Source organism: Solea senegalensis, linkage group LG6 (assembly GCF_019176455.1).
Source record: "Solea senegalensis isolate Sse05_10M linkage group LG6, IFAPA_SoseM_1, whole genome shotgun sequence".
Classification (NCBI taxonomy): domain Eukaryota; kingdom Metazoa; phylum Chordata; class Actinopteri; order Pleuronectiformes; family Soleidae; genus Solea; species Solea senegalensis.
This window is the reverse complement of record NC_058026.1, coordinates 22,706,169-22,730,977: the sequence shown is the minus strand read 5'-3', so window position 1 is coordinate 22,730,977 and position 24,809 is coordinate 22,706,169. Positions and strand designations below refer to the sequence as shown.

General features: G+C 38.7%; 2 protein-coding genes across 2 annotated transcripts; one reads left to right on the top strand and one right to left on the bottom strand.

Annotated features, from left to right (window-relative positions):
- The first annotated feature begins 532 nt into the window (after positions 1-532).
- fabp2 (fatty acid binding protein 2, intestinal) lies at positions 533-1,960 on the top strand. The gene is made up of 4 exons (XM_044028723.1): positions 533-778; positions 1,017-1,189; positions 1,440-1,547; positions 1,780-1,960. Exons 1-4 carry the CDS (start codon positions 712-714, stop codon positions 1,828-1,830), a joined length of 399 nt encoding a protein of 132 aa, XP_043884658.1. The 5' UTR covers positions 533-711; the 3' UTR covers positions 1,831-1,960.
- Positions 1,961-4,740: 2,780 nt separating this feature from the next.
- Positions 4,741-23,070, bottom strand: usp53b (ubiquitin specific peptidase 53b). Its single transcript, XM_044028722.1, has 17 exons — positions 22,532-23,070; positions 21,105-21,301; positions 20,739-20,899; positions 19,785-19,877; positions 19,555-19,689; positions 18,261-18,374; positions 17,939-18,021; positions 17,083-17,188; positions 14,808-14,954; positions 14,344-14,493; positions 14,096-14,264; positions 11,104-11,226; positions 10,296-11,022; positions 9,307-9,371; positions 7,469-7,547; positions 6,548-7,377; positions 4,741-5,091 (listed from the first exon to the last, which is right to left on the bottom strand). Exons 2-17 carry the CDS (start codon positions 21,196-21,198, stop codon positions 5,015-5,017), a joined length of 3,153 nt encoding a protein of 1,050 aa, XP_043884657.1. The 5' UTR covers positions 21,199-21,301; positions 22,532-23,070; the 3' UTR covers positions 4,741-5,014.
- Positions 23,071-24,809: the final 1,739 nt, after the last annotated feature.

The following is a 24,809-nucleotide window of genomic DNA, read 5'->3' as shown; positions in this document are numbered from 1 at the left end:
TAATATAGTTTCAGTTCAAGAGCTTTTAAACACAGAAACATAAAGAATGATTTTGATAATTACCAATGCTGTTAATCATTTATATGTATATATATTAACAGCATATACATATATCTCTCTCAACGCTCAACTCTAATTCTCCACAAGCAATACAACCATAACACAAACCTCAGTGCAATCATGAACATAATGTGCTGTATATTCTACTACACATGTAAAGTCAGGTGGAATCTTTTTTACTTTAGTATTATATTTTGTTCCACTGTACCTTTCCCTTGATATCTTATATCTTTTTTATCCCTCAATGTGTCACTCTTTGCTCCCTGAATTGCGCCACAGGGACAGATAAAGTTTTCTGAATCTGAATCTGAATATATCCCAAGTTGAAATAAGAAAACGTGATATTTTTCTTCACTACAAAGGTTGTGGCTGCGGTTCTGCACTAGAAACCTTTAACGTGGGCGAGCGTGCACCACGACCTTTGGTAAACACAAATACAGGTAGAACAGGATGTTAAGTGAGCACAAGTTCAGCTCTTTCAAGTCCGAAACGTTGCATTGCCAAATCAGCTACAGCTGTGGTTAAATATGAGCTTTAAACAGCCATATCAGCCGTCAGATAGATGCCCAGATAAGAGGGGGTGTGTGGTTTAAAAGAAGCTGCAATCTCTGAGTGAGACACTCCTCAGTCCCACTCACCCTCACCACCACCATGACCTTCAACGGCACCTGGAAAATTGAGCGCAATGAAAACTATGAGAAATTCATGGAAGTAATGGGTGAGTGATGTTTACTGTGTCAGAATACTATTTACATGTGTGCACTGATTTATTCAAATGCAAGGAGTATTTTTTTTTATATATGTCTGTTCATAATTTAAGTTATAAATACATTTCTGAACACTAAAGCGTGGTGGAGGGTCGGTGTTTTTTTGTTTTTTATCCTCTACAAACAAAGACACTAAGTTCCTCTGACTGGCCAAAGCCCAGTGAACATGTTTGATTTGTATGTTGACAGGAGTCAACGTGTTGAAGAGGAAGCTGGCACTTCACGACCACCTGCAAATCATCCTCGAACAGACTGGAGACAAGTTTCACGTCAAGGAGACCAGCGCTTTCCGCACCCTGGAATTAGACTTTGTCCTGGGGGTCACTTTTGAGTACAGCCTCGCTGATGGGACTGAGCTATCGGTAAGGAAGAGCAGTCTCACCTTTACCCATCACTAACCTTTACAAGTTTAAAGGTTTATGTGTCTACATATCATCAGACTATGACTATCAGATTTTTTTCTCACCTTTAAATGTGTTGCAAATTTCACTCAATTTATGACTTTGAACCTTTGAGCCGCAAGGGTTTGTTTGTTAGCTCATACATGGTTCTATCCCTCAGGTGATCACCCAGTGTTAATGTCATAACAAGGTTTCATATTTCACCCTACAGGGCTCGTGGACCATAGAGGGTGACATGATGAAGGGGGTTTTCACGAGAAAGGACAATGGAAAACAACTCACAACAACCCGAATCATCCAGGGAGGTGAACTCATACAGGTAAGATGAACGTAATCATGTACAAATGTACAAACACAGTGATTATAGGTTAAAGCTTTCTGGTATTGTGATATGCTAAACTCTCCATTCACAATCTGAAGTCTGTAATCTTGCACTGATTTGACTCACGTTAAAGCAACAGAGTGAGGTAACCCCTCTTTTTTAACTTAACCGAACATGGAGCCGTGAGGAAAGATAAATAACTGAATGTGACGTCGTCTTTCTCAAACAGATGTACAGCTACGAAGGTGTGGAAGCAAGGAGGATATTCAAGAAGGCATAGACCAGACTACACACAGTTACAGCAGTATTGTGTTGTTTTACACACATGACCTTAGCACACTGTTTAAATTGCCTGTATAATACCATTGTACCGGATTTTGATACTCGCAGTAATAAAGCCATATACTGCATCTGCCTGCTTGTCTTTGTTCTGTTTGTCAAAATGATTGGTAATGGAGGACACGGAAGTGAAAATGACTCCTTTTATAGCGTGGTACAGGAATTACAACTTTATTCAACAATAAATAAAAATAAATATTTATCTACAAAAATATAATGTGTAGACAGATTTTTACATGATTCTTTGAAGTGGTCTACAATTCTGTAAAGTCATTCGCTGACAACTCAAGTTCAGCAGTGAATTCTAACCACATACAGAGACATGAGAGCAGGGCGGAGGCTTTCACATCAGCCCGTAACAAAGAAAATCATCACATAAATGTGGGAAAACTGGAAGTCATCTTTAGCACAACATAAAGTCATGGATTGATGCAATGCCAACTGTGATGTTGAGTGACATACAGTCCCTTTGTAAAATGGGCCTCTATAGTGGATTTGCAGTATATAAAGCCTTTAACTGAGGGATAGAGATCATGGGTTTAAGAAGATTTCCTATAATCAACTTGATTTTTCACACATTTGGTGCATACAGTAACTCACTGTTATTCATTAAAGCGCCTTCAAACCTAGAAGCACCAGACGTTTGGATGAACTTGACACTTGACTGTTTCAGTCGTGCTTATCACTTCCAAAGAGCAGAAAGAACTTGTAGGCAAATTCAATCGGGCACAAATCCAGCTGCACAAACAGTGCACACATAGGAGTGTCACCATTAGCGTTGCATATTCAAACATTTCATTCGTCTCCTTCTCTTCCTCATGTTTTTTTTCACTCACACAAACACACAAGACACAGGAAAAAAAGAAGTGTCCCTCTGAAAATGTCAAGGCACTCTTGATACAACTGAAGACACAAAGTTCCGATTTTGAATTAAAACGTGTGTGAAAACAAGAGAATTTGGTTTGGAAATAAATAAAAGAAAAACACAGGAGAAAAAATGAAACCATTAGTCGCACAACGTACCACAAAACGCTTCGCAGGCGAGAATAAATTATAATATTAATATTAATATTAGTTATTGTACCTTCAAATAAAACTATTAGTATACAGCTCAATCAGCTTGTGTCACTGTGTACATAGATTATTTCTTTAATCTTATACCGTCAGTGAGAGTGTATCCCTTGTTTTTCTTCGACTGAATCATGTCAATAGTATAAAAAAATAACGTGAAAAATGCAAGAAGATGTGAAGATGTGTGTGAGTCGACATTCACTTGAATCTCTGAACACGATCCTCTGACATCAAATGCAAACAAAAACGTCGTGAGTCAACACGTGCTGTGACGACAGTTGAGAAGTACCCTGTTAAATCAACTGTAGAAAGAAAACATTTACAAAGTAAAGTGAAATACAACACCTGCATGTATGAATAAAGGGCAGGGAATATTTGGCAATCTAGTGAGCACTAAAGAAAAGTCATGGTCTCGTGAACAGAATATGAAGTGATAAAAACACCCAAATCTGCTTTAAAGAGAACCTTAATAGTTAGAATGCATAGTATGTCTTGGACAGTCAGGTTACTATTTACACGGGATGCACAGACGATCATTCAAGCATTAAAACGTTTCCAAATCAAGTGAAGTTACAAAATGACACTTCATGAACTTGTTTGATCACGATTAAGTAAAATCCAATAGAAGTTATGTTTGCTGGGCTCGGCCCAGTATTTTCATGCTCATGCTTATGCTGCACACACAGCTATTAAGACTTCTGTAAAGGCCACATGCAGGTTTCAGAACATTAACCCTATTAACAAGAATGTTTGTGTGTGTGTTGTGTTGTATGGTCAATAATAATCCTATTAATATCAGACAGGCATGTTAATTATATTGGCATGTTTATGACAAATCCCTGCAAATACATATGTGTGTTAATTTTTCAGGAAGTTAAACAGGAAGACTGGACAAAGTTGACATCTTTGTGAGTTGCAACTAAATAAAAAAGGATTCAAAGGAAATAAATAAAGACGAATAACCTGAGCGCGGTCCCAGCTACAGAACGTCATGACGAGATCTCAAAGACATATTTATGAATCATCAAAAAAATCAACAAATCACCGGAAGCAATGAATCGACAACAATCCTTTTCTACAGCCACAGAGGCTGATGGCTACAGGTCAACTCTCAGTCACTCATTAACACACACACACACGTTGTAAAAGAACCGATAAAAGGTGAGAGCTTAAACTAATCACAAAGTAAATACACGTCATTGTTGCGACATCAGTTACCTGGTGACCCCGAGCCCTAAATGAAGTCAGTGAGCTGCACCTCAGTCGCGTTACTTCACCCTCCATGATCTACATCAAACCTGCTGCAGAGTCAAACCATTACAACGTAGGTTTTTATTTTGTTTTGTTTCGTAGAACGACATCATACTCTGCTTAAGGGTTATTTAAAGTACCTTTCATGTCATCGTGCTGTGATTTTCTTGTTATCGCGCCTCACACCACAATTGAATTGTAGCTCAGTGTACACACCGGATGAGGCTCCCACACACTTTGTTTTAGATTACCATCCAGATAATGTTTCTGAAAATGCACCTGAATCATTACTTCAATCATTGGAAGGTAGTTTTAAACAGAAATATGTGGGCGCCTCAGCTGATGTAGAGACATTTCTTGTCTTCTGATTTCAATTCCCGTCCAGCATCTACGACTTTGTATGTGCATGCTTTTGTAAACTATCCGAGTCTCTCACACCTGACTTTATATACATATATATATATATGTAAATATGTATACACTATATCAGTTTCTCTTCAATTCTTCTGCAGAACTGCTCCACAAATAAAGAAATAAACATTTTTTCTTTTCTACTTAAAGTGACCAAACCCTTTGTGCAAAAAAGAAACAGTCCAGACGTCTGCAAGACAACGGAAGACGTTTCAACATGTAAGAACAATATGACACACACACACATGTTCAGCATTAAATTGCATAAATAAATTCTACTCAGTCTGGAGATGTCAGGGTTCAAAACATCTTTTCCCATTCTCTAAACTCTTTGGCATCCAGGTAGCACTGACCACTGTCATCCTTTGTAAACAAAACTTACCAAGTGCCACTCATAAAAAACCACGGTCGTCCAGTCCTTTGGTGGTCACTGGGTTCCATTTTGCAGTGGGTTTATTGCTATTATGGCCTGTAAAAGAAAACATAACACAAAAAACATGACTTTTCCAATAGTCCTGATGCACATGTATAGTATCATTTTCTATTTTCTATAAGGAGATAGTTGTGTACATGTTGACACAGGGAAACTTTAGTGATCCAAGACACCTGAAGCAAATCAAGGTACTTTATATCCATTCATTCATTCACCTTCTACCGCTTTATCCTCCACATGAGGGTCATGTGGGCCAACATAGATATTATATTATATTGTATGATACAAATCATGTAAAAATAATAAAATAAATGCCATATCGCAGTCAACTAAAAAACAACCACTTATGTTGTGTCACTATTCACAATAGTTCTTTTTTTTAATGATTGTTCACTACATGACTTAACAAATGCCAATTTAGACTGTTATTTATTTTATTGCTTTTTATTTTACCTTACTTATTTTGCTGTCCTTCACTGCTTTTCTGTTGATCTGTTCTGTTTACATGTAACATATTGATTGCTGTTTGTATGATTGTCGATGGAATAATGTTCAGTCTTGTATAAAGTACCTAAAAGGAATACTTGACTAAAAGTATGTTACCAGAATATGATATAATATAAGTCACTTTTTATTATATTACTTAAGTAAAAGTCTTTAAGTACATGACATTTACTGTACTTAAGTATCACAATTCAATTTCTGATATAAAATGTACTTCAGTTTTAGAAAAGTGAGGAGTTAGGATTGAGCCATGGTAGATCAGTGGTAGGGCAAATTGTCTTTCAACTGGAAGGTTGTTGGTTCAGTTTCTGGATCTGCTAGTCTATATGTGTCCTTGATCAAGCTCTTTATAAATACAGACTATAATACGAGTAACGAGTAACAAAGATAGTTAGAGTAAATGTAGTGGCGCAAAAGTAAAAGTTGCAAGAAATATAAATAACAAAGTCAAGTACACATACATGAATTTTGTACTTAAGTACAGTAACAAAGTATTTGTACTTTGATACATTACAACACTGATACTGATGTGGCCTCCTGGCATCAATAAAACTGTATGTATTATTATACTGAGTCAAATGAGTCCATCAGCTCCACATGACTCTTTCTGTGTTTCTCAGTTTATCAGTGTTATCTCTCCTGCACTGCACACAGGAAGTGATTTGTTTGATGTCAAACAGACGGACGCAACAGCAACATTGCGCTAGTAAAGTGAGACGACTGAAAACAGGTAGCAGTATGCCTGAAAACAAGCGCTCATGAAAAGTGAATTCTAGTGTGTTTCCTGCTCACCTACCACACAGTAAATGTGGAGCTTATGCTACTGTATCTTTGACCATCATAAATTATACTTTGAAACACTTCTCTGTACTCTGTATTCAGAACTCCCAGCTGCACATCATTTCTCAACAACACTTTGTTGAAAGAAAAACTGAATGGAATCACTGCAACACTGCATGTGATTGTGAGGCTGTAAAGGGAGACTTACTTGTTTCAGGTCTGTTCTTTGGCACATCTTGTGAGTGTGTTTCAGTGGCAAGTGTGTGACTGGTGTCTCTGCGCTCAGTCACCGCTACTGTCCGCGGCACCGTGGCAGAGAGGACAAGAGGCCTCTGGTTGTGGTATTTGAGACGGTACGTTTCTGTCATACAGTTGTCCACATTGAAGTACGTTGTCAGAGAAACCTCTTGAGCTGGCACTGCCTGTTCCACCCTGCATCCTGTGACCCTTTCCTCACTTTCACATGATGATGGAGTGCTCCTCTCTGGGTCAGAGCCCGACTTAGAGCTTGTGTCTGAGAAGGTCCAGAGACCTGACACTTCAGGCTTCCTGTGCGGACTGACGTAGGACGTGGATGAAAGACGAGGACTCGACGGAAAGGCTTCTTGAAGCATTCTCGGGCGAAACGCAGCGTGGCTTGTTTCACCCTGGTGCGGGGGGATCCGCTGGGCGGGTCGGAGGTGAGGCGACCCCGTCGCACTGAGCTGGCGCTGATTGTTGAGTTGTTGAAGAGGCTCCGTGGTCACATTACAGGGAGGCTGGTATGGCAGCGTGATGTGAGGACACTGTGGATCGGAGGCGACGGCCTCGCTGTTGCTGGAGCAGTAAGTACTTTCTCTGTCCTCAGGCTCAGAGAGAGCGAGATCATCAGAGCTGTTCCATTCCGAGCTGCTGGTTTTCATAATGTGCCTCAGGTTTGTAGTCTCTCTGCAGTTTGTGGGCTCCAGCTGATCACTCTGCCTGTTCTCTGGACCAGCAGAGTCACGCTCTGAAGACACCGCTTTCCTGGAGGTGCTAGAAGGGTTCTTTGATTTATGCCTATAACAAACGTGAAAGCGGCGATTCAAATACTGGAGTATGTGATGTATGTGAGCCGTTGTTACATAATGTAGATTATAAAGGACACTACCTTAAACTTGGACTGCACTTTAGTTGTGAATGAGAAACTTGGTCGTGGTTCTTTCCCTGAGGTCTGGATTGATGTTTACCTAAAAGTACAAAATTGAAATAGAAATTGCTCAAAACATAGTGAAAGAAAACAGTGTACATATGAGAACATGAATTATAACATGACAGTGTGTACAGTGGTCTATTTTCATATATCACTAATTCTTACACACTAGACCTTTAACAGTGGGTTCGCCAAGGACCTTTAATGGTAATATATGCAATGTTACCTTTGAATTAAATGAAGCAATGTATGTATAAATGCACATAATCTGATAGAATGAGAAAACGAGATATAGAAATAATCTACATTACATGTCAAATAGTTGGGATTAATCAAAAACTACTTTTACAGAGTCTTAAACATTAAGTCGAACCGCGGATTTTAGACGTAAATCCCAAAAATCGATATATTTTATAAATGAGAGAATATGAGTTCAAATACAGTGTTAACTGGACACTAATCGTCTTTCTCTCTCACACAAACACAGTTTCCATGACATCATAGGACATTACATTGACTTACATTTATTACTCTAACCCTAAATCCTACTGGCCTAACCCTAAACATAACCTTAACTTAACCCTACAACATGTCTTCATCTTAAAATGTAATCATTTACTTTATGGGGACTTGCTTTTTGTCCCTTTAAGAAAGACTGTAATGTGGCTGTGTCCACAGATTTAGGTCCCACAGCAGTTTTACTCTGAGCCACAGGGTGGCAGCAGCAAGTTGTTGCTCTCAATGGATTTTGTCAGCTGGATGAACTAGTCAGTGAGCTCAAGCCCAACACCCGCACAGCGAGAGGCACTGTGGTGCTGAATTCCTTGGCTTTAAAAATAGATGTGTTATTTTTCTCTCTGCTGTTGCCCTGGAGAGTTCCAATGCGAGGATGAAAGCTTATGCTGTTGGTTGGAAACACTGACTGTATCTGTGCACAGCCTTGACTAAGTATCGAGTGTGGCAGACTTTAAGTGTCAAATGAAACACAAAGATATTTTGTGACAACGCCAGCAGTCGAGTCCAGCTGTGTGCTCTGTGACGGAGCTTCTGTGGGATTAACGGCACTGACGGGGTGAAGTGGTTAAAGGGTCCTAACACGTCAGAAATACTGCAGTCTGAGCTCAAAAACTTGAATTCCTCTCACACTGTGAGTAGTTTTTGAAAACTACAGAAAACAAAACACTTCCTCTCTTCAGTCAGGAACCTACTTGCAAATATAGTGCATACTCTGGGAGTGACTTGTTTATTGTGTTGTTTTTATACTTTCTACAGTATTTTATTGTTGTATTGTTTGTTCTTAGGTCTGTTAGGCCTTGTGTTTTTATACTTTACCTGTTTTATTTATCACTGATGTACAGCACTTTGTTTCAGACGTTGTTTTTAAAGTGCTTTATAAATAAAGTTGGATTAGACTGGATTATATATGATAAAAAAAACCTTTCTTAAACTTATGTAGGACACAAGGGCAAAGCTTAAATATTCAACCTAATGTATGTAAACCAGTGCATGTGTATTTTGTAATAACAGATGTGTAAGAACAATATGTAAGTGGCAGTAGAGCAGGTTACATCTAAGATCTATGAAAGTGATCAAAATTCTGTTTTAATTCAATTGTACTTTTTGTTGTGGTTGTTCTTTAAATTTACCCAACATGAATCTGGATGCCATGGATTAATTGTTCATCATAACATATAAAACTACAACAATACAACATTTAAATAAATAAACATTACTTATAGCACATTAAATGTATTTATTTATTTATTTATTGTTGCTATTACAGTACCGGAACTCACCATTGTGTGAAGGTGATGATGACGTTACACTCGACTTTGCATCGCCTCCCTTTTGATGTGGCTGGCTGGAAAGAAAAGATTGCAATTATTGTGAGCATGTGTTCATGCTGGTTCATTGTAAAACTGGTCAGCAGATAAATATGATACAGGAAACGAAAAATAAACAAAGATCGAGTGACTGAAATATCACACAACCAGCTTTTCAATTAAAATCATTTTATAATGTAATGAAACAACTGGAAATATATAGTTAAAGATCTGAAACTTGATATAAAATATGACCAAAATATAAAATTATATACTTTGGCTAAAAACATCTGGTATCTCTTATTTTTTCTTTATTAAATTAACTGTGGTTGTAGTTTTTTTTGCCAGATAAATTTTCCGGTAACTATTTTATATTTAAAGAAAAGTATAATTTTAAAAGTCATACAAAGTTAATTATGCCTCAGTAGATAAGGTTGTACTTAGGTTTTGAGTCCGACATAAATGTGCAATTTAAGTAGAAAGCTATATTTATTATTATTATTATTATTATTATTATTATTAATAATAATAATAATAATAATAATAATAATTATAATTATAATAGTTATAATAATAATGTTTTCTTAAACAGTGTAGTTTAAGAACATGTTCACGACTGTACAAGCTGTTTGAAAGATAATTCCGCTTTGTGTGTGTTCAGTTTTCTTGTTTCCAGGCAAATTAAAAATATTTGGTGTGGTGATGAGATTATTGTTTCAGAATAACAACCTGATGAAACTCTGCAAGAACATATACAAGAAAACTCGCTAGAGGATTAAAAAAGACAGTGGTCTTTATCAGTATAATTCCTTCACTTACATTAGAACAGGTTAATTGTCATGTCTAATTACTCATACAGAGTATTTACTGTAAGATCCATGTTCCCAATGTTTTATTCATGTGAAACCTTGACTTGTCGTTGTAGCGGGTTATCCATGAGCAGTCACACGGTTGTTTCTTACCTTTGCAGCTGAGCCTCTGCTGTGGATCTCTGCTCTTTAGCAGCAAAGCCATCAACCCCAGGTGAGTCTGGGTTTGTGGAGCCGCTGCTGAGTCTGTCGCTGCTCTCGTAGCCAGACTCCGTCCTCTGAATGGTCCAGGTGTCACTACGCAGCAGCGTCTTGGGGCCCCCTTTAAGCCTGCTGCCCCTCTGTGGGTTGGCCCTGCTCTCTGACTCCACAGAGCTGTGACTCTCAGTCTCGTGCCTCTGCTCGTCCTCGTAAATCGTCATCAGACACTTCTGCTTTCGGTCTTCTCTGGTCCGTACAAATTCCCTCTCCCGGACTCGGCTCGGCTCAGCAGGGTCCCTTTCCTGGGCTGAAGTCTTGCTGCACCGCGGGCTGTCCTGCTGCTGCTGACGCCGTTGCTCCAGTTCATTTAGAACCATGTCCACGTTTAACACCTCGCGAATGGGTCTCCAAGTGGACTTTGATTTACTCCGGTTTCCTCCACTGCCACCTTTCTCACACTGCTCCTGACAGCTATCCTGATCACAGCGACTCGGGGAGGTGGTGTGTTTCTGGCTATGTCCACCACCCTGTGGACTGAAGGGCGGTCCACGTGGCTCCTGAGACCCTCTGCTTGAATGGTTGATGGACTTCTCAGTGCGTTGATGGTTTTTTAACTTGTGGTCCACAGACGGCCTCAGTCCATTCTCTGGAGGAGATGAAGACCTTGCATGTGCCACCTCTGAACAAAGTGGACACACCATATTTGTAGAGACACTACAAACATGTCAGCTTTTGCCTGACTAAAATCTCGGTGCTGTACCTTTGTGTTGCGACGGCTCCGTTCTCCGATGCCCTCTGTCCTTTCTTGATGTTTCACTCGTCCTCTGGAAATTCTCCATGGAAGGTTCCTCGAATTTGTTTGGACTCACGAGTGGATGTTTCACTTTGGAGAAGACAAATGATATGAATTCAATGTCAGATGAGAAATTGGCACTTGGTGCTTTTTAACTTGCAATTTATTTGTTTGCTTCTTGAAAAAAAGTTAAATAAAAGTTATTTGGCTCTGAAATCCCTTTACCTGTATGAAACATCGTGGATATACAGTCATATGTTTTCTGACTGAGACTAATGGTACACAGCTTGTTGAATAGTGTATTACACCAACTAAACATGTCCAACACTCTTTTAATCCAAATCATTTCTTTTAAGGGTTTAATTTTTGCTGGGTTTTAATTTAATCTGCTTTACCATCTCTGCTATAATCAATCTAGCTCTGTTGTTTTGTCATGTTTTATTGTCCAGATGAGGGTCAAGGGCAAAAAACAGGGTCTACACTGGACAAGTCCACCATGGGGCCAACACACAGAAACTAACAACCATTCACTCTCACACTCACACTCACACACCATACAATAAGTGTATAGCATGGACATTAGTTCTGGGTTCAAATCAATGATCAGATCAAACCATCAAGTAATACTAAAACCCAATCATTGAGAAACTTATATTAGATTTCCAACTCACTGTTCGTGTTCCTTTAACAAACTGTAGTGCGGCTATAATAAACGTTTTATCAGTGTCACACCTCCACGGCACACGCAGCAACAGACAAAACTGGATATGTATTTTAAGCAAAGCACAGATGCAGGAGCAATAAATACATACTGCTCTCACATTTGCCAACACTGTGGTGCATTTTTTTTTTTCTTTTCTTCTTTTGCTTTTGTTGTGAGAAACAGAACGATGAACATCTGCCTCCAGAGCAACACATTTACCCGACAGCTCAACTCCTCCTCCATGAAAAGTTTCCAGACTAATTAATTTACCTTAACATATACACGCCTTTAGTTTCACATGGCGTCAGAGCACAGCGAGTGATTAGAATGTGAAAAATGTTCATAGATCACTTTAGGATGAAAACCTTTCTTTGTTATTATTATTATAGCCTTTTTTGCAGCAGCATTGTTGCCTTTTTGTATATTTTGTGTTTTCATAACTAAAAGGCTGAAGCTATAAAGATACTTGTACGTGGCTGTGGGATGTTTCAGTGAGTAAGCTGTAGTATCACGGATTATGAAGCCTGATGTATTTCCACTGACAAAGATACTGCAGCACACTGGCGTGCACCTTACACAGCTGCTGTATAATTATAACTCTTACACACTGTGTATGACGTAATGTTGTAGACAGAGTATACAGAGACTATATGTACAGCAGATTTGCACTGATGTGCTGCACAATATGAACTATATCAGAACAAATTATCATCATATCATATTAAATTGAATATTGAATTAATAGTGCTCAAGTAACATATTCAAAGAGTCAAAGTCATGTTGCATTTTATATCACATTTTTAGCAGTGATCTAAAATAGCAATAATTGTGCAGAAGTCACAAAATAGAGCGTTTTTCTTTTGTTTTTTGTTCATAGAAAACTTTTCACAAATTTTTCACAAATTCAGTCCGATTTTAAACTTTCTGAGTACTTATTTTTGCCTCGGTGTGTGAAAATGGCAAAAAAAAATAAAAAATCATCAGATTGTCTGTAGGTTGTGCTGGGGAAAAAAGGATATAAGTTCTCATAGCATCTGTATATACTGTACGTTCTAAACCCCATTTGACCAAAAATACTTTTTTGAAACATCTGTTACTTGCACTTATTTTCATAAAAACAAGAATCCTGTCTCACGCCAGTGAAAGTGTCTGGCCACCACAGAACAATCCTTCTAAACAGGCAACAGACGCCGCTGCCAAAAAACAAGTAGATAAATTAAGTGAGGCAAACGTCTGACATGCCAAGGGGAGGAGTGAAACTGTGGAGCCGGAGCATGAGTGTGCGCGGGGATTAGAGAGGCAGGCGTGGGTGGTAATCTGCGTGCAACCGAGGCATCATCCTCATGTCAACTTCAAGCCAGCACACAGTGCAGGACAATTTTTCTGCCCCACTTTTCACCACTGTCTCAATCAAACCATGACTGTGATTACTTTTTTAATCATTATTGTCAGTGGTGCATGACATGGTATTACTTTAGTATTAAAGGACAAATTGATGAGTATTATAGTCCCTATCATGTTTCCAGTAATAATATGTTTCTGCTTCATTTATTATCAAGCACATTACAAAACAATAACTTCCATTATTGCTTGATGTTAGCAACTAATATTTGCTAAACAGTATAACAACAAAGGCACATGGTGGCTATTGTTAAACTTTTGTTTTACTATGTGTATGTTTGTATTTCAATGCACACATCTGCACATTTACACGTGTGCATTCAAATCCAATTAATAACTATTTATATGTAGTGTAATAGTACATTCACAACAGTTACTGATTAGAGGGAAAACTATGTACTGTAGGTTAAAGAAATGTGACCTACATTCAGCTATAATGTGTTATCTATGAACATTCTAAATAAAAGGGACATTTCTTCACACATGTTTGTCTTCAATGGTTTTCAGATTTAGTACAAGACAATTCATTTATCTGTTGCATTTTTCACTATATCCAGCATTATCCTACACATGCCTGTCTACTTACTCAAATAATAGTTCAAACTCGTAAATACCAGCCCTCAAAACATAATTTTTTTTTTGTTAAATCAAGGAAGTGAAAAAATAAATCCAGGACTCCATTCTTAATCCCCCATCTGCACCAAAATGTAATAGCTTCGTCACAGACCAAGATCCCCTTCTTGCATCTAATAATCCTCATAAACATCCTTGATTGAGGTCAAAAAGATGTAAAATTCTAAAGTCAACCACGTCAAGGGTCCACGAGACGTGGTGATAACAGGAGGATTATCTTACCTGACGCGTCACCATTTACTTGGCCTTTGTACCGTGGACACATTGAGGTTTGCCTTGGTGCATCTTCATTGGACACCGGACTTCCCTCAGGATTAGTGTAAAATAAAAGAAGTGGCTGGAAATGTCCTCTGATACATTTAGAGGCGACATCTTTCCATTTGGACCCGATCTGGAAGAAAAAAAGAGTGTGGTGCAAGAGCATGTGACAGGTAATGTGATGTAGAACAGGGATAAAGCAGATTACTAACCTCCTTTACAGTAGCATCATCAAAAAACATCCATTTTGAAGATTTGGTATGATAGGCAAAAGCTGAGTAATGTTTACTGGAAAAGCAGATCATCCCCACCAGATGTAGCTCACTGCGTTTGGCATTTTCATCAGTGACACGATTGAAAAGCTGAAAGAGAACAAAGTGAAGTTTAATATCAGCCAGTTTCTCTCCGGCAGATGAGAAAACAAATGATGACTACGATGGTTTTCATTGTCATAAAAAAAAGATTTCTCATATATTCTAACACGCGTCCATTGGTCAAAAATACTGCACTGCATGAAAAACAAGATTAACGTCCCGGTCAAATGTTATCGATAAGATAGGTTGTTGTTTTTTGACATTGAATCTCTCAACACTAAATGATGATCTTTTAAAATGATGGACATGTTTGTCATCAGGTGCTTCCATACATCCCATGAGTCAGCCCGTTCAGCTCTTACCCCACACAGGTTCAAACGTGGGCCGAGTGACCGGATGACATCGTCTGTGAGATCAGACTGTTCCGCGTCCCACACAAAGCCTATGGTCACGATCTCCGGACAGTTCATGAGCACACGGCGGATCTTGATACTCTGACCACAATTACTCTGTAAAACAAGAAGAAAAAAAAACTGCACATCAGCAGATTTAAAAGACTTAAATCATTATCTTACAAATGAATGACAGTATATTAACTTTTGGAGCTTTATTTGATCATTTCTATGTGTTCCAGATGCAAACGAGGTCAATCGCTGGATTTCGGCTCCATGTAGTTTAGCACAAAGTCTGGGTAGAAGTAATAGGGGATGATTTGTAGAGACAATTCAATTCGTGAAGCAGTATGTTGATAGAATTCATTTCAAAATTAAAATTTTTTTGAACCACACCCAAAAAAATCTTTTATGGAGTTATAAAGTGCTTTGAGCAAAATGTCTCCTTGGATACTGGAAGTGAGTCAACAAGACACAAACCAGAGGTTTTGGAAATAGAATAAAACTGTGTGTAGCAATAAAACATAACATAATGTCACTGTGTTGTTTCATTTTCTGTTTTGTCTTGGCTGAGGTTGGCTTTTCCCCGTTTCCAGCTTCTGTGCTGTTGTTGGGCTGAGCGGCCTCATGGGTGAAAAGACTAAACAAAAGGATATTAATGTTTTATTCTCAAATATGAATATTGAATATAAGAGCAAATGTTTCGCTCTCTCTGTGTCGTAATCAGGACCATTGCAAAGATGGAAAAGAGCCACTTATTATCAGCACGTCAGCATTATTCAGACAGAAGTGCAGTTGCAGTCATTTCTCGGGGGAATAATGGGTTTATTGGAACAGAGACTCTGGTGCACAGTGGAGAGGAAGACAGCGGCAGCAAATACAGATGAGACAAAAACAGTGGCTAAGCCCTTACTGCTATTTATATCCTAACACTAGTCTGGCACCATCTCCTTCCGGCTGCTTCAAGTGCAGTGTCACAGCAGCACAAAGCACAGAGTGTGCTCTGAATCAAGAATCATCTTTTGGGTCCATTTTACACTTTCTGAAAGGATATATTATTACTTTAAATCAGAATTCAATGGTTCAATTCAGAACAGAGATTATGAGAGATTTGTTAATCTGAACAGGGCCAGTGTGCAACATTTAGGAGGGTTTACTGGCAAAAGCTGATTATACTACCCCTAAATATACCCGTATACATGTATAATAGCTTTAAAATAAAAATCATTTGGTTTTCATAGCCTTAAAACAGAATCACCATCATGATTCTACCTGAACAGACTTGTGTTTTGAAGGCGTGAGATTGCTATGCAAACAGAAACCAACAAAGAAGGAAAAAAGGTAAATGGCAGAGAAAATTAGAAAGTGGAGAGAGTTTTAAAAGAGTTCCCTGACGCACTTGGGAAAAGGTTGCACTATCCTCTCTCACCATTAGCTGTAGAGACCTACAGAAATTTTTATTTCAAAGTGATTATTCCCCCATATATACAGCAGAGTATTAGAGCCACGCATGAAGAATTTTGCCATAACGACACTTTAAACTGGACATGTCGAGATTACACTTGACATTTCAGAGAATAAAGTTGGAATATTGTCTCGACATGTCCATCAGCTCCACAGAAGCCGCCACTGAATCCGGTCAGTCAGTCTCAGACTGCGGTCGGTGACGTCACTAAAGAGAAACTTTAACTTTATCCTCAAAATTTCAAGTTTAATCTCAACAAGTCGAGTTTAAAGTCAACAAAAACGTCCATGCTTTTGCTAATTTTTCCAGAATAACTTTCAATATCTGGCAGTTATTTACAATTTACTGCATGTTAGTGTGTTAACAATTTAAAATTAAGAAAAACAAATGGTTTTATTTAGAAAAAACACTGTAGTTGTACAATAACACCAGATTTTGTGTGTTAAATTTGAAATGTGAGCAGTGTAAAACATATTTAAAATAACATTTGGGCCAAAAAATGCCATTTTACAGTAATAACCACACGTTGCAGCTTCTCAGCTTTCAGAAACAGTTGGCATTTTTCCATCGCGTAATTACAGATTGTGTCGTCTGCGATATGCTCGGTGTTAAAGGGTTAATCTCGTCATGGCAAAAAATATTTGTATCTTCATGCGTGGCCCTAATACTCATACATATAAACCTGCTTATTGGTAGTAGATTCAATTTCAGCCAACTCCTAGTAACACTGGACGTTTAATTAAACACTCCCATTACAATGAACAACAATGAATCACATACTGGGCAGCTTCGAAGGTCTCCTGTGTTGTTTGCTGCCTGCAGCAATTCTCCAAACATGTCTGACCTGAGCCGCTCATTCTTACCAATCACTCGATCGACCTGTTGACTGCAAAAACAAAAAGAGAGAATGGTCACAGACCACAGGGAAACCACAGATGCAACTAAGTGGCTGGTACACGAGGAGTATTAAGTTGAAAGCTGTTGTCGTCACATAACATCTGTCACACTGCATGAGCCACAAAAAGTGTGCAATTAAAAGGTTGCTCAAATAAATCAATTGCCTTTAACTGAACTCCAAACTCTCCAGTTTTTGTTAGTATTTGAAATTAAATGAGTTTTTGTTGTTGTTTTGTTTTTAAAGCCAATTTTCCACACTGAGGACAGTAAAGTTTAACCTTAGCTAATCCAACGATTTGTGTGTGATATTTGTGCTGATCAGTGAGAAAGTAAAAGGTTTACTTTGATCTGTAGAATAAAGTCAAGATCAGGATAATATTTAATCCAAAAATGGTAATTTGTCAGACAGTTTGGTCATTTTCGCGTTGGCCATATTGGGATTTTGATATTATTTCAATTAATTGTTCAACCCAACTCAACTACAGTTGTTTTAAATATATTTAGACTTTGACTTAATTCTGTACAAATGTTAAGTGATAGCATGCAATACAGAAAAAAAGCTGTCACTTAATTCTGAACTCAGGAGGAGGAAGTGTGACTGCACAGTCAAAGATGTGCTAATTTAATGGAGCGTGAACGTTTCACCACAGTACAAACATCAGTGTTTTTGTGTACAATGCGACTCCACTTCTAAAAGCCAGGTTTAGGATTATGAAACGGACATGAACGTGGTTCTCACCATAAAGAAGTAGTTGAGACGTAGTGTACTAATTCTGTGAATGGGTGTGGATCTGAAGACGCACCACAACAGCGACACACAAACTGCAAAAAAAAAGAGAGAAGAACATTACTTAACATTTTACATTTACATATTTACATGTCAGTAAATGTCATTAACACTTACATTCTGTGACAGCATCATTTGATTTTTAATTACACAACCAAAACTATGTATCCTATGAATATCTTCATGAACGTCTCATTAATAAGTTATTGTTTTAAAATCAACCTTCACTGTTCCAGTAAATAAAATACCAAAGAGCTCTGAACGTGTGAGTCACCTGCTCGTAAAGCATCATTGCAAACTTCTGATGGGTGATGCATGACTTGGATGAACAAGCATCAGTTGCAGTGTCTGACACTATGTGGAGATGAATTCGCTCCAGGATATTTTCCTAATAGGTGAGAAGTAAAAACAAAAACAGTTCCAGGAGAATTATAAACATGCAAAGCAAAGACACATGGGACACGGAACAACTGTGCAGTTAAAAACGGTTATTGAACGTGTGTATCTAAAATTGGAGAATGGTGGTAGATGATAAAAATAACTACTAATTTTCTTAATAATCTGCACTGCTCTAGGACAAAGGTCTCAAACCTGTGGCCCACCCAATGAATTTCTCGTGACCTGACACTTAATATCAAATATTTCTGTATGTTTTTTAATGAATAAATTCATTTTTTATCACATATATGTCTATATTGTGAACTGTGTATCACACAAACACACACTACCCCCAAGGCTGTGCAACATTACTGTGTTATTTTTTTCTTTTGCATAGGTAACAGTATGCTGTGTGCATTTATATTTTTATATTCTATATTCTAATTTCTATTTTGCTGAACGAATGCATAAATGAATGCACATAACAATGTATGTATGCTAGTCTTCTGAAACGGACAAAAAAGGAAGCATTCATTTCATCTTTAATCCTTCCATATCAAAACAAACGCTTTTATTTTGAAATTCTGTGAAATATCATCATAAACATTATTATTTCAATACCTTTTTTTTCAATTCACTGTGTGTGTCTGACTTTCCACCCGCAGTAAATAGATGCATCTCAGTCGTGTGGCATTAACTTCTCGTAAAGTATTTAGGTTAAAGACAGAAAGTCAGTAGATTGTCGCTAGTCATTGTAAACAAACAGACATTATTTCCCTTTTCTTTCCTCGGGCTCAGTTTCAGTTATTATATCTATAACGTGTAAAACGTCTTCTTCTCTGTTGTTGGTGTGACGTTACAGCACAACTTACAGTGCTGGCATATGTACTACAGCATTTTCAGTCGTTCAAAAATAGATTGTTTACACTTTGTGCCGTTTCCGTCTGTACGTGGCCTCAGTGACCCCGCCCCCATGTCATTTGAGTTTGAGACCCCTGCCTCTACAGACAGACATTCAAACACACAAAACAAACATCCTATCAGGGCTTAGATCTACTAAAAAAAAAAAGTACAAGGCAAAAATGTACCTTGACACTGAGTGGATAAGGCTTAAAGAGGAGGAAGCACCACAACATTATTGAATGCACAGTTACTGTGGAAAGATATTATTATTTTCAGTGTCAACGTACGAAGCACTCGGCAGCATCATCCATCAGGCCGAGCTGAAAGCGCTGCTCATCCTTAAAGGTTTCAGCCAGAGCGTTGCGCAGGCTGTCAGAGGGGAGCACACGCTCCCTGCTCTGCTGAAACTGGCTGAATATACTCTGAAAAAAATAAAAAGATGAGTTACTTTATGTGTGGAAACCACCACTGATTGCACTGGTTCTAACTTTAAAGCGGAAAAACTGAAACTACAAACCTTTAAAGCGCAGAAAATGCAAGCGTCGCCCAGACAGAAGTGACCTGAGAGCTGCCTCAAACTTCTCCTGAAGATGTCCAGCTGCCAGAGAACCTGCCAAACAGTAAATGCCTTTGTGAATAAATAAAAACTGAAAATGAACACAAGACTGTTCAAGCTAACCTCGTCATGCAAGGACTTTTCAAGTCATTAAGAACTGGGTTAAAATTGGAACTACTTCCTCATTGATGAGTTGTATCAAGCATCTCAACAAAAAGTACTGTGATCTGTTACGTTCGTTCTAATTTCACTTTAGAACTGTTCAGGAAATGCTGGTGCAGGGTTTGTTGTTTTGGTTCTCCGTTACAGAGATAAGTGCAAGTACTCTTCCAAAGAGCTCTCCACCACAACTGAGCATTTAAACATCCTCGGCACCAAATTATAGAAGTATGATGTATCATATGACTATCAACATGTATTGATATGGATTAAATCCTAATGACACTCTGGTAAATAACAGTAAAAATACTGACAATTAAATCTAACCAACATGCTATGGACCTTATATTCCAGAGTTAATCATGAATAAAACATTAAAGTGAATATTCTTCTTTTTTATGTTTATTTAAGGGTTTGCCAATAGGACAGGATGTTTTATCGTTGCCGCTGGCAATAGCAAACAGAGAATATCACTCATTAGTCTAACTCACACTTATGCATTTATTGCAGCATTATGTAGCTATAGATATATGATATGATATAGTATATAATGATTTGAATTGCCTAATTGGGGGTAAACACAGAGTGTGTGTTAACATAGCACCACCTGAACATTTCACTGTTTGCTTGTGTGCGGTTGTTTTAAAGCTTGCTGAGCTGGTTTCTCTCCTGTGGAGGTACTGTATTCAGAAACTAAGATAGTATGTCATTGTTGCTTAAGAAAAACATTTAAAAAAGAGAAAAGTGCTTCCTCACCTGGACAGCACTATTTAGGAAGCAGCTATTCTGCCCAGGCTCATTCAGCAGACCTTTGGTGAGTGCGAGAGACAACATGCTCCCAGGCTGGTAGGACTTCTTCAGGCCTCCTCCTGGTTTTTTAAACATCTTCACCCATGCCATGGAGTTAGAGCCTGCAACTGGTGGCAAAAAATGCATTATTTCTGTTTCTGTTTGTGCTGTTTAAAGTCATTCTCATCCCTTATGTAACCCCTTATGTCAATTAAATGTGGTTCAAATTTGATAAGTATTTCATGTGCTATGGGAATAAAATAAAGCACTGTGGATAAAGATACAGTTACATCACCAATGCCTGATCTGGCAGAGAAATGGTGTCGTCTGTACCTTCTCCAGAGTTGGAGGGAGACTTGCTGCAGCTGGACATGCTGAGAGGTGGGAGCTGGTGTGTTGGTCTGGCCATGGGCTCCATCCATTTCATCCCCACACACCTCCAGAGTGGTTAGTTGAAAGCATTGTCAGGATCAGCCACAGGGCAGCTTCAGCCATGTGCAGCTGGACATTGAATGGCAACTGAGCAGAGTCTGTGGATGGAGGAATGTTAGAGGTAACCCACAGCTGCACTCACACACATCTACGTACAGCACAGAGCACAAAGAGCAGAATAATGGTTTGAAAGTGCGGAAGCTATTTCCTGCATCGGGACAAAAAAAGCACAAGCACCATTTAAACGCAATGATTTAAACACTCCTGATGAAGCCAAGTATAAGATAACTTAATTAGAAATGTGTGAACTGTATTCTCAAACCATAACATATAAAAGCTGTGTCTGCTACACAGAAACAGAGCCGGTCTGATGCAAGAATGTGACAATTTGACAATAAATGAAATATTTTTCATCTGCTCAGAGTAAAAAGACAAACCATTTTTCGATTCCTTTAGATTTTCTTCAACACTGGATATGATAATTATAATAGCATTGCAAGAGGCAATAAAACAACAAATACATGTGTCGTATTATTTGGATTAAAAGCTTAAATGGAAACAGAATTTGCACTCATAGAGATTATAATTCAGTGACATTATAATAAATAGTTAGAGGGCTTCTAATCTACATAAACAATTCCGTTCCAACATTACTGAGTCATTTATTCTTTCCAGGCTTGTCTTCCCTATATCTGTATTTGTCATGTTTTACTTTGTGTCCTTTTTAATGTTAGTGACTAATGACATTGCTGTAAAATAAAAGTGTAATATAAAACGTAAGCTAAAATATTGAAACCACATAAACAGGACACCCAACACAAAAGTGAATCAAGAATCAAAAACACATTTGGCTTGACCTGATGTTTGTTTACTAATAAAAATGTGTTTTTAATTATAAATGAAAAATGTGATTTCATATTTCAAATTTTGTTAGTGGTTTATTTGTAAATGTGCCTTTAACTCAGATATGCGCATTCGATGCATGTGCCATGTGTTTCTGCAGCAAACCTCAGACACCATGTGATTCCTATAGACCTATACGCTGTGACAACAACAGCCATCGTTACTGTCGACCGGGTTCGTGGAGAGGACATCAATCTCTTATTGAACCGGGGGTTTTATAACTACAACCCTGTGTTTTCCTGCCTGTAAACGCCACACGCGCGTCGTGGAGCGCGCTCCCACAGCAGCAGCAGCAGACACGCTGTCACTGCTGCTGCTCCACCGCTCAACTGTTTGTACATGGGAACAGCTACTGTAGCAAAAATATGCCGCAACTTGCACCCAGGCTTTAGGAAAACAAGTGCTCTGTCCGTCTGCGCACTTACCTTCAAGGGAAGAGGATAGAGTGAAGTGAAGGCGCAGGGCGGTCCAGCCGTCAGCGCACAAATCCCGCCGCACTTCTCCCCGAAAGCTGCAAATTAAACTGACTAGAAATGACTGCAGTTACGTCCAGACGCGTGTAGCGCACTATCTGCCATAGTGCAGCATTTCCAATCCCGTTGACACGCACACGGGCGCAGCACAGAGTCTGTGGATGATGCCACGCAGCAGATCCCGGGCAGGACGATGCTGTTTCAGTGGAAATCCCTGTCTTTCTTTCTTTCTCCTTCCTGGGACAAGCGGCTGCTGATATTGCTGCTGCTGGCGACGATGATGATGATGATGGTGAAGATGGTGATGGCCTGTGTCTGTGCCAGAATGTCCGACGCGGATTAGTGATGTTTTGAGACTAGTGAGGTCAAACTCCGCCCCTAGTGTAGCCTCGGGTGAACTGCAGCTGCTGTACTGCAGTCTTCAGTCCCTGCATGTGGCCGAAGGTCAGACTTCCAACTTGTCATGGTGATGGGAGAAGACATCACGTGACTGCACGGATTTCATAATAGCAGCAGCAGCAGCAGCACTGACTAAAGCCTGTGTTTTTGTAAATGTCAGAATGACAGAACACATCTCATGCCTTTGTTCACAGTCAAAGGATATATTCATATTTTTTTTTACATTTGCCTCTATGATCCACACTGGAAAGGGAGGCTACCAGCCTCTCTGTTTTATTTATTTTTTTAAATACATACATAAACTATATTAAAGTATCAGTGTTTTCTGATTAAATGACAAAAACACTTCATCGTCTCTGAAGCTGGTGCTGCAGTGAACAGGATCACAACAACCCGGCCAGATGGATACGGACCTGCAGGAGGAAGCCTGAGCCTGAAGCTGAGCATGTTGTTAAGAGAAGACAGGATGAATAAAAAGTCCCTCTCACTAAATCTGTCCTTATCTGACAAAAGGGAAATGGTGACATGTTTGCGTTACATCAATACATCTCTCATAAAAGATGAAAAAGCAATAATTCATAGTTCAGTGGTATCTTTGTGAAGGACAAAAAACTTATAAACCTAAGGAAGTGAGGACATTTTGTCTGGTCCACACAACTTTTCAGGGTTAATACCTGGTTTTAGGGTTAGAATTGGGTTTAGATTAGTTAAAGGGTAAGGGCATTATGTCTAAGAGTGTCCACACAAAGAATGCAAAACCAGCATGATATCTTTGTGAGGACCAAAACACTTATAAACATAAGGAAGTCAGGACACTTTGGGAATGTGAGAACATTTTGACTGATCCTCACTGTCTGTCACACCTTAATAAGGCTTTTTGAGACACTGAGTTGTGATGGTTAAGCTACATAACGGATTTTCTCACTATGAATGTGGCACAAACTTGTGTGTGTGTGTGTGTGTGTGTGTGTGTGTGTGTGTGTGTGTGTGTGCCATGCTTTGAAAAAGAGTGAAAAACACCCTCTGCATGTTGTTACACTGAGAGGTTCTCACTGATTTTCAGGCCAAAGCTGAAATATGGGAAAAACTATGGGAAAAAAACAATGTCAGGGAACATAATGGATTACCAAAATTTGGAATTATTGATAATTTTTATTCCAATCTCCCATATAATGATGCTCCTTTTACAAAGGGAATAATTTTTTATCAAATACTAACCCAAACCAAACTCAAATAAAAATGGCTATTAAGTCATCATCATGAACATTTATTGTGCAGACAAAACACCTCATCTCTTACTTGCCTGCCTCAGTGTAATTGTGCATATCAGACAGCGGTGCTGTGTTACAGATATTCAGGCTGTTGAGTGCTGACACTTCAAATCAGGTAGTATTAGGTTCTAATAAACTTAAAGCTGCTGCCAGTAATGTCTGTTTTTGGATAACTTCCTGTCCATTGCTGTCGTTAGCATTACCTTCCTTCCCGTCTCTAGAGAGCGTTCTGTAACTGTTCACACCTGGTATTATTGTTGTACTGCAGTGTGTCAAGAAGCTCATTCTACTGCAACTGTTTTAAATTCGTAATTAAAACAATACCTCTTGTGTCACTATTGAAACCGATGAAAACACAAAATATCACAACAATCTGACTTGATCACATGAAGCATTGCTCATAAACTCCCATGAAGACTATTCTGTGTCAGTGGTATGACAGACATGAGATATGTTTCCCACTGGCCTTGAATTCAATCCTTCCAGAACTTTCCCTCGGGAGCAGTGTGTGTGTGCATGTGCATGTGTGTGTGTGAACCAAAGTAAAAAAAAAAATACAA

Excerpts from the sequence above, each read along its gene's own strand:
- fabp2 (XM_044028723.1), top strand. The coding sequence starts at position 712 with ATGACCTTCAACGGCACCTGGAAAATTGAGCGCAATGAAAACTATGAG. Across the intron at positions 1,190-1,439 it reads CTGATGGGACTGAGCTATCG|GGCTCGTGGACCATAGAGGG; the intron begins GTAAGGAAGAGC and ends TTCACCCTACAG. Across the intron at positions 1,548-1,779 it reads AGGGAGGTGAACTCATACAG|ATGTACAGCTACGAAGGTGT; the intron begins GTAAGATGAACG and ends TTTCTCAAACAG.
- usp53b (XM_044028722.1), bottom strand. The coding sequence starts at position 21,198 with ATGAAATGGATGGAGCCCATGGCCAGACCAACACACCAGCTCCCACCT. Across the intron at positions 20,900-21,104 it reads TCCCTCCAACTCTGGAGAAG|TTGCAGGCTCTAACTCCATG; the intron begins GTACAGACGACA and ends TTTTGCCACCAG. Across the intron at positions 9,372-10,295 it reads GCAGAGGCTCAGCTGCAAAG|CCAGCCACATCAAAAGGGAG; the intron begins GTAAGAAACAAC and ends TTTTCTTTCCAG.